This window comes from Tupaia chinensis, unplaced genomic scaffold, assembly GCF_000334495.1.
Source record: "Tupaia chinensis unplaced genomic scaffold, TupChi_1.0 Scaffold000212_1, whole genome shotgun sequence".
Lineage (NCBI taxonomy): Eukaryota > Metazoa > Chordata > Mammalia > Scandentia > Tupaiidae > Tupaia > Tupaia belangeri.
Genome location: NW_006159687.1, coordinates 3,077,056 through 3,086,067, shown reverse-complemented (window position 1 = coordinate 3,086,067; position 9,012 = coordinate 3,077,056). Strand labels below are relative to the sequence as shown.

At 49.4% G+C, this 9,012-nt stretch overlaps 1 protein-coding gene across 2 annotated transcripts in view; it reads left to right on the top strand.

Annotated features, from left to right (window-relative positions):
- MCCC1 (methylcrotonyl-CoA carboxylase subunit 1) overlaps positions 1-9,012 on the top strand; it is a 69,449-nt gene that overhangs the window by 53,937 nt on the left and 6,500 nt on the right. For both annotated transcript variants that reach the window (XM_014587424.2, XM_027771419.1), the window contains 3 exons: positions 2,502-2,551; positions 5,514-5,651; positions 8,519-8,626. In XM_014587424.2, the coding sequence (XP_014442910.2) occupies positions 2,502-2,551; positions 5,514-5,651; positions 8,519-8,626 (296 nt within the window). The remainder of the gene's footprint in view (positions 1-2,501; positions 2,552-5,513; positions 5,652-8,518; positions 8,627-9,012) is intronic.

The following is a 9,012-nucleotide window of genomic DNA, read 5'->3' as shown; positions in this document are numbered from 1 at the left end:
ACGCCACAATCCCTTCTCCTCCATTCTCCTCTCGGAATCTTGGGCACGCACGCACAGGCGCCCGGCAGGAGTTTTAAGCCACCGGGTCCAGGACGTGAACCGCAGTCGACTACATGGGAGTCCAGCGACATAGCCATTACGCCAACTGCTGGTCCCAGTAAAACGTTTTTGAAAAAATAGAAATTCTGGGAACCAGCAGATGTCATAATGGTTACATTGTTGTCCTCCCACGTAGTCGACCGTGGTTCGATTCCCGGACCCGGCAGCTTAGACTCAAGCTGGGCGCATGTGCGTGTGTGCCCAAAATTCCAAGATGAGACTGGAGGAGAAGGGATTATGGCATGGCCATCTCCCTGGGATGATTTCTTGCTTTCCGTCTCTCTGTCTCTGTCTCCCTGGCGAGCACATGTGTCACGTAGCAAAAGAGAGACTGAATTATGTGGGGGGTGGAGGATTGTCTTTGCCTCAATTTTTCCTCAAGGAATTTACCACTTGCGAGCGAGTGTTGGTAACATGGGTGATGTAGCGACTGATAGTATTGGCCCTCGGTGTGTACTTTAATGTTTGGTTTATGTGAATATTTTTATTTTTAAAAACAACTGACAGAGAGTTAAAGCACTCTGTCATAAGTCAGAACTGTGGAGACTCCTAATGGTATTTCGTATACAGAAGCGTGAACATTTACAGAGAGGACTCTCCCCAGGGCGGTGCGTGATGTGAATGGGGCGAGGGGTTTCAGTGTGATGGGACCAGCCACGTGGGGAAGGGGATATGAACAGACGGACGCAGGGGAGTGAAAGCAGGACGCACGTGGGACGTAACAGCCGGCTCACTTTCCTGTCCGCTTGGAGCAGAGCTTTGTATGGGAGCAGGAGGACGTGCCTTAGAGCGGGGCCTTGCACGCCAGGCCAAGCGTTTTGAAGTGGTGGGGACGTGCCTGGTGGCATCTGCTGGAAGGCTGAGCCAGGAAGCAGGAGGCTCTGGAGGACCTCTCAGAGTCAGCCAGACTGAGAGGCCAGCCTGAGCCGGGGTGGAGTGGCGGGGTGGGGAGAAGAGGCGTGGGGTCAATATTCAGAGGGAAGGACGTGGCAGCTTGGTGGTGACTGTCGGACGTGGAAGAAGGACGAGGCGAGGAGGACAGGACGGGGGGCCAGTCATGGAGCACACGGGGCAGGAGGGAAGGTGACCAGCTGGATGCACCATGTTAACTTCAAGGGCCAGGGCCCATGCCTCTGGGAGTGACACGGAGTTCTGGAGAAGGGAGGGCCGGGCAGAAGGCAGACCTGAGTGGCAGCATCGAAGTGGCTGTTGAAGTGACAGGAGTCAGCACTACCCACGAAACTCGTGTCTCCACCACCTGTAGTACCGTCAGTTCCACATTCACACGGTACCGTGAACAATTTCTTCTACTGGTACAGTCCGTTGTAGTTTACAAAGCACTTTTCATATTTCTTTAATCATTGTTGCATTCTCATACCCATTTAATGGCTCAAAAAATAAGGTTCAGAGATTTAATGACTTAGTCAAGATCCAAAGGTGGTCAGATGGGTACATGAATGTGCAGTCATATGTATGGGGAGTTGTTTTTAAGTAATTACTTGTTTAATTTATTATTATTATTTAATTCGACCAGAGAGAGAGGGAAAGTGAGAAAGCAAGCCACTAGGTCCAGGACTCAAACCACAGTCACCACAGTCAGCCATATGGGAGTCTAGCACTTAACCACCATGCCACCCCCTAGGGTTTTGTTTTGTTTTTACTGTAGGATGTTTTCACTCATCAGAGACAGGGTAGGAGTGTGTGTGTGGGGGGGTTACCCTGTGGGGTATATACCACAATCCCTTCTCCGTTCTCCCCTCAGGAGTTTGGGCATGCACGCCCATGCCCAGGGTGTTCTCAAGGTATGGCCATACCACAAACCCTTCTCCATCTCCTCTCAGGATTTTGGGCGTGCATGCACATGCCCAGGGTATTTTCAAGGTATGGCCATACCACAGTCCCTTCTGTGTCTCCTCTCAGGATTTGGGGCATGCACGCACATGCCCAGGGTATTCTCAAGGTATGGCCACACCACAGTCCCTTCTGTGTGTCCTCTCAGGATTTTGGGCGTGCACGCACACATGCCCAGGGTGTTCTCAAGCTGCCAGATCTGGGATTCAAACCACACAGTCAACCGTGTGGGTCCAGCTGCTTTAACCTCCATGCCACCTGCTGGCCCAGCTCCAGCCTTTCTAGTTGCACTAAAAATATCCTATAACTTTGCAGTATCCGAAACTCCACTTTCAAAAAAAAGTTTGAAATTTACCTTTATTGAAACCTGCCTGACTGGTATTTTTCTAAGGGGGGAAAAAAACCTTTATTTCCAGGGAGTTAAAAGTTGTTAATATTCTTTTGAATATCAAAGCTAGTTATCTTTAGCTTAAAGGTAAGATTTTTGACCTATCAGTAATTGAACCCATGAATGTCTTCTCATTTCCTCCCACCCGCGCCTCTCCGTGAAGACGTAGCCGTAGCGGTGACGTATAACCGTGACGGGTCATACAGCATGCAGGTAAGCCTCGCTGGTTCTGCTCTGCAGTCGGAGCAGGTCTGCTCTCTCCCGCCGCATACGGCCTTCCTTTCACTGCCTGGTGTCTCTTAAGCCTTTGACTATTATGACTAGAGTTAGGAGAATTCATGCTTTTAATTCAGACCAGTTGGGGAAGTTATCCCCTCTTCGGGTCTGACCCTTTACTCAGTTTGCTGTGGTTTCCCTAATAATAAAACTTGACACATTGTTAGTTTTGGTCAGACATCTAGAAAGTTCTCAAAGTACGTGCATGCGTGTATGTCAGAAGCCGAGTCTTCGCAGTTTTGGTCTTAGGAACCCTGTACTCTCGCAGAGACCATTGAGAACCACCTCCCGGCAACGAGCTTTTGTTGAAGTTAGTAGCATTTATTGATATTTGCTATAGCCACGCTGGTAGGTGTGCGATGGCAGATCATTGCAACTCATTCGCCTCTCCGTAACGGCAGCCGTGCGAGCATCTTCTGTGCTTACTGGTCATCTGTATATCTTCTTTGGAGAAAATTTGACTCCTTTGCCACCGGTTGTTTTAGTGTTATTGTTAAGCTGTAGGATAAACCCAGTAAAGCTTATTACCTAAGATTATTCAGTGCACATTCCATTAGCTAGCAGGAGCCCCTGGGACGTGCCACTGCGTACTCAGACTGAGAGGTAAAGGCGAATCTCGGCCTAGTCTTACAAGAGCTGTTTGACTTCGTAGACTTCCTGAAAGGGTGCTGGCAGTCGGGATTTGTAGGTCACCCTGTGAGAACCTGTAGTGTAACATTTATGATAGCTTCCAATGTCAACAAGTCACCGCACTGGCAAAAGGACATGAAAAAAGGCCGAAAAGCAATGCGGGAATTCAGTCTCACTCACACAGGTGTGCTCGGAACCAGAAGTGTTTCGGGGTTGGGAATTTTTGGCATTTTTAGAATATTTACTTGTACATAATGAAATATCTTGGAGATGGATACATGTCTAACCACAAACTACTTGTGTGTTATATACGTAAGTATGTATGTGTGTACTCATGTACGTACGTGTACGATGCATTAAACACACCTGTACCCATAGCCTGAAGATGACACCCTCCAGCACTGGGTACCGCGGTGTTTGGACTGCGACGCACCACGTGGTCCGGTAGAGACTGCCCACTTGTGTTGCGTTGGTGCTCTGAGAGTTTCAGATTAGGGAGCATTTCAGATTTTTGGACTCAGATGTTCAATCTGTAGTATGGTACAAATTCGAGGAGTAAAATGAATCATTTCAAATGTGAGCTAAGAGATTCCAGATCCTACAAAACGTATTTATAAATTATAGCGGCCAGCCCTCCCCGTATTGGAGACGCGTTAGCTTGCTTTCTTGAGGTTCAGAAAAACCGCGGAAGGTCTACTTAGTACTCAAGAATCACGGTGGTGTCATTGCTTCTGCTCTGGGGACCCTTCCTTGTCTTTGGTAAATAGTAGATCGCCAGTTTGTGCTAATCTGCTCGTGGGAATAGAGTTCCAAATTTAAAATGTATTTTGTGAATCTTTAAACAAAACTGTTTCCAATTTAACCTTTTTGTACCGAGAAGTTCAGAAACGTTCAGATGGCTGTTTGAGTAGCTTACAAAGCAGAGGGAAATGTCATGTCTGACTTAGGACCGTGAGAGCCAATGTATATTTGCAGTGGGACCTATTTCACCCTAGCCTATGTGGTGCATTTGAAAAGAATAGTCACAGGACTTCTAAGGTTGTGGAGATTGAAATGAAAATTAGAAAAAGAGGCAGTTTAAATGGATTTTCTGTGAATAAGGGATATTTGCTCTCTAGTGTATATGTGAGAAAATATTTTTTAAAGATTTATTAAAATTGATTTATTTTTTCATTCATTTATTTATTTTAATTTGACCAGAGAGACACAGAGAAAGAGAGGTTTGGGACTTGAACTGGGGTCAGCCATGCGAGAGTGTCCAGTGCCTTAACCACCATGCCACCTGGTTAAAGATGTTTTTATCCTTCTGCCAACTTTCCTAAAACATTTGGTCTGCATGTTAATAAGGTAAAGAAATGCCATCTGGTTATGTGGTTCTGGCCTTTTGGATTCTGACTTTGGCGTGGGAGACTGAATTCGATCGACTTCAGGTACTCAGAAGTGAGTACCACCATGTAATACACAGGAGAATTTTAACAGTTTCCTTCATTTGATTCGTATTTTTATTTCACATTTTTATTACTATTTCTTTTGTTTGTTTTGGTAGAGGACACATGCCTTTCAGAGAGAGGAGGAGAGGAGAAAGCATCGTCCCATGAGGAAAGACCACGCTGCACTCCCTCCTCCGTTCTCCCTCCCTTTGGGATTTGGGGTACAACGACACACGCACCTGACACGTTTCTCGAGCCACCAGATCAGGGACTCGAGCCGCGTGGCTGGCCGTGTCGAATCTGCTGCTTCAACCACCAGGCCATGGAGCTGCCTGCTATTCTTTCAATTCTTGAATAAACTTATTTGTAGCTTTATGGTGCTATTGATATGGAGCTATTTATTTTCATTTAATCATCTTACTTATCCATATGGCTTCTCAAGGTTTTGGCTAGGAATCTTAGGGGCAGTTTCTACATGACTTGTTAGAATACGTGTTGTCAGGCAGTAGGCAGCATGGTGGCAAGGCTCTAGACCCCACAGGGCTGGCTCTGCAGTTGAAGCATTGGACCCAGTGGCCTGAAACATACGCTGGGCGCAGGTGCGTGTTTTCCCCAAATCCCAGGGGAATGGAGGAGGGATTATGGGCTGGCCAGCCTCCAGAGGGCGATTTCTCACTTCCTCTCTCTCTCTCTCTCCAGCAAGGGCACACGCCCTTTTTTTTTAAATTGTCTATTTATACATTGCCTTTTGAACATACTAATGACAAAGGATTGATTCTGAAATCATTAACTCTGCAGCACCGTTCATTTATTTAAAGGTCTTATTTTCTGTTTTGCAGATTGAAGACAGGACGTTCCACGTCCTTGGTGACCTCTACAGTGAGGGGGGCTGCACGTACCTGAAGTGCTCTGTGAACGGAGTTGTTAGCAAAGTGAAGCTGATCGTCCTGGGGAACACCGTTTACCTGTTTGCCATGGTAGTGTCTCCTCTTAATAACCTCACTCTTGCAGTGTGGGAGGAACGTGCATGACCAGAGGCATTCCACTGACAGACCAGGCCCAGGCTGCTCTGACCTGTGACCTTTCTTCCTTGGGGCTCCCTCTCCGCTCCCCGTTCCTGCCCTCGGCAGTTCTCCATTCACGCCTCTGTTCACTCAGTCTCCCCGACAGACACGCACCCGCTTTCTACTTGGGTCTAGAAATAAACGCTCACTCTTGTCAGAGTATCTCCCTGCCCAGCGGACGGCACCGTCTCAGGGCTCCGACGTCTGGACACTTTTCCCCAGCCCCCGCCCCCTGACCTTGGGGTCCTGGTGATGTGGAGGAGGTGACCACTGGGACAGGAGTCTGTGGCCCTCGGAGAAGGCGGAAAGGACGAAGGCAGAGGGGGTTAGTGGTCTCTCGGCTGTCAGATGGCTATGAGAGTAGGCTTGGCGTGGTCTTCGTTAATAGCTTGTTGCTCAAAAAGCTCTTACGGTTCTCCCTGGGCAGAAGGAGAAAACGGATTATTAAATATACTGTGGGCTTGGGGCCGGCAGGTGGCGTGGTGGTTAAGGGCGCTGGACTCCCACATGGCTGACCATGGCTCAAGTCCTGGACCTGGCGGCTATCTTTCTCACTTTCTCACTGTCCCTCGCTTAAAACAATACAGTGTGGCCTCCTGGGAGTGTTCTCGCGTCCGGGAGCCATCTTCCTGGTCACAGTGGTTTGTGCTGAGGGGTCGTCAGTGTTCTAGTAACTGAACGGCTGTATCTGGAATTGGGGATGAGGCCGCTTGACCGGACACTCCTGTCCCGTCAACCTTGCTATAACAGTATGGTGGTAGAAGTGGTCTAATGGGGTGGTGAAGAACATGCATGTGGGACATGAAGCTGCTGGGTTCAAATCCTGGCCATGCCATTTAACAGTTGTGTGACACGGGGCAGTTAAACTCCCTGGACTTCAGTCCCCATCCATAAACAGGAGTGGCACTGCTACCTACCTCACAGAGTTGGGACAATTAACCACATAATGTATACACATGTTAAGAACAACCCCTGGAGGGGCCAGCAAGTGGTGTGGTGCTTAAGGCACTGGATCACGCGTGACAGATACCACAGTTCCAGTCCTAGACCGGGCTGCTTGAAGATCCTGCTGGGCACGTGTGCATGCATGCCCAAATCCTAAAAGAGAGTGGAGGAGAAGGGGTTGTGGCGTGGCCATCGCCCCGGGGGTGGGTTCTCATGTTCCCTCTCACTGTCTCTCTGGCAAGCACAATCACCCTGTGGAAAAACAAAGCAAAGCAGAACAAAGCCTGGCATAGACCGAGCACTCGCTAGTGGGGATGCCAGTAAGGGTGGCTGCCAGGGCCAGCAGGCGGTGCGGTGTGCTGGGTAGGGCACTGAGCTCCGACGTGATTGGCCGCAGTGGGAGCAAGACCTGGCCGCATGCTCTCTCACTTTTCCTCTTTCTCTCTCTGTCTCGGACTAGTGATAAGACATGCTCTAAAGCAAATTTTAAAATAATAGTCGATAATTAAAATTAAATAAGTAAATGTTTTTTCTAAATGGCTTTTGGATCGTGGCAGACTGTTACCTACAAATTATATACTTTAGTTATTTTTAAAGAATTATTTAATTCCATTTGCTATTATTATCATTATTATTATTTGAATTTGGCCAGACAGAGAGAGAGAGAAAGGGAAAGCAAGAAGGCAAGCTTCCAGGTCCAGGACTCGAACCATGGTCGGCCATGTGTGAATCCAGCACCTTTAACCACCACACCACCTGCTGGCCCCTAATTTTTTTTTAAGAGATTTTTGCTATAGGGTGCATGTGCTTGCCAGAGAGACAGAAAACAAAAAGTCATCCCCTGGGGTGATGGGGTGGCCACAATCCTTTCTCCTCCATCGTCCTCTAGGGATTTGGGGAATGCACACACACATGCCCGGAGTGAGTTTTAAGTTACCAGGTCTGGGACTCGAATCGCAGCTGACTACATGGGAGTCCAGCGATGTAACCATTATGCCATCTGCTGGTCCCTACCCTTTAATATTTTAAATCCCCTATGAGGCATGTATACCATGAATCATTTGTATTTGGTGGGGGAGGTTCAGAGATTTTTGGTATAGGGCACATGTGCTCGCCAGAAAGAGACAGACAGAAAGCGAGAAATCACCCCGCAGAGGGGAAGACCATGCTGCAATCCCTTCTTCTCCATTCTCCCCTCAGGATCTTGGGCACACACACACACGTGCCCAGTTTGAGTCTATGCCACTGGGTCCGGGACTCGAACTGCGTTCCACTACATGGGAGTCCAGCAACATAGCCATTATGCTGTCTGCTGGTCCCTACCTTCAATTATTTGTAATGGGAAACCAAGACTGAGAGGGGATTAGTCATCTGCTCGAAGTCACCAAGCTAGATTAGAGCCTTCGTTCGTCCGTTTTGTAACAGGTTTCCGTGCTGATGGGACTCATCCAGTGGAGCAGGAGCAGCTGAGGGTCCAGGAGAGACGGGGGGAGCAGTCCGGGCAGTGCACTGTGGGAACACGAAGGGTGGGTGGAGTGCGTGGCTGGAGACACGTGGCCTGTGCCCGCTCCCTGCCTCAGGGTCCGCAGTTGAGGAAGCAGGAGCATGGGCTGAGGAGGCACAGGGGGAGCAGGGAGCGTGTGCAGGGGGGTTGGTTCACTCAGCTGAGCGAGCCAGGGAAGTCCCTGTGGTTCTGAGCTGCTGGGGACCCTGGGCCTGTTGGCTAGCACTTAGCAAACAGCTTGGAAGCAGTGGTCAGTGGTCAGGGCCGTGCGTGCGGAAGTGCAGCGGTAGGTCTCGGTTATCTTACTTTGCCGTTCGTCCTCTCTTCATAGGAAGGGAGTATAGAGATTGGCACTCCAGTCCCGAAGTACCTGTCCCCGGCGAGTGCAGGAGGTGCTCAGGGCGATGCCATCGCTCCTATGACCGGGACCATCGAGAAGGTAACCATGTGCCATCTGCAGTGTGACGCTCGGGGACGTCTAGTCCGTGTCTTTGTCGAACTCTGTCACGGTTCCCTTCCCCTCTGAGTCGTGCCTTGGGAAAGCGCTCATTCCAAGAAAGTCCAAGGCTCTAGGGAACCAGCAGTTAGCGTAATGGCTATGTCGCTGGACTCCCACGTAGTCGACCGCGGTTCGCGTCCCAGACCCGGTGGCTTAAAACACGCCGGGCGCGTGTGCATGTGTGCCCAAGATCCCGAGAGGAGAATAGAGGAGAAGGGATTGCAGCGTGACCATCCCCCCTGGGGGGTGATTTCTCGCTTTCTGTCTCTATGTCTCTCTGTCTGTCTGGCGAGCGCATGCGCCCTATAGCGAAAACCTCTCCAAAA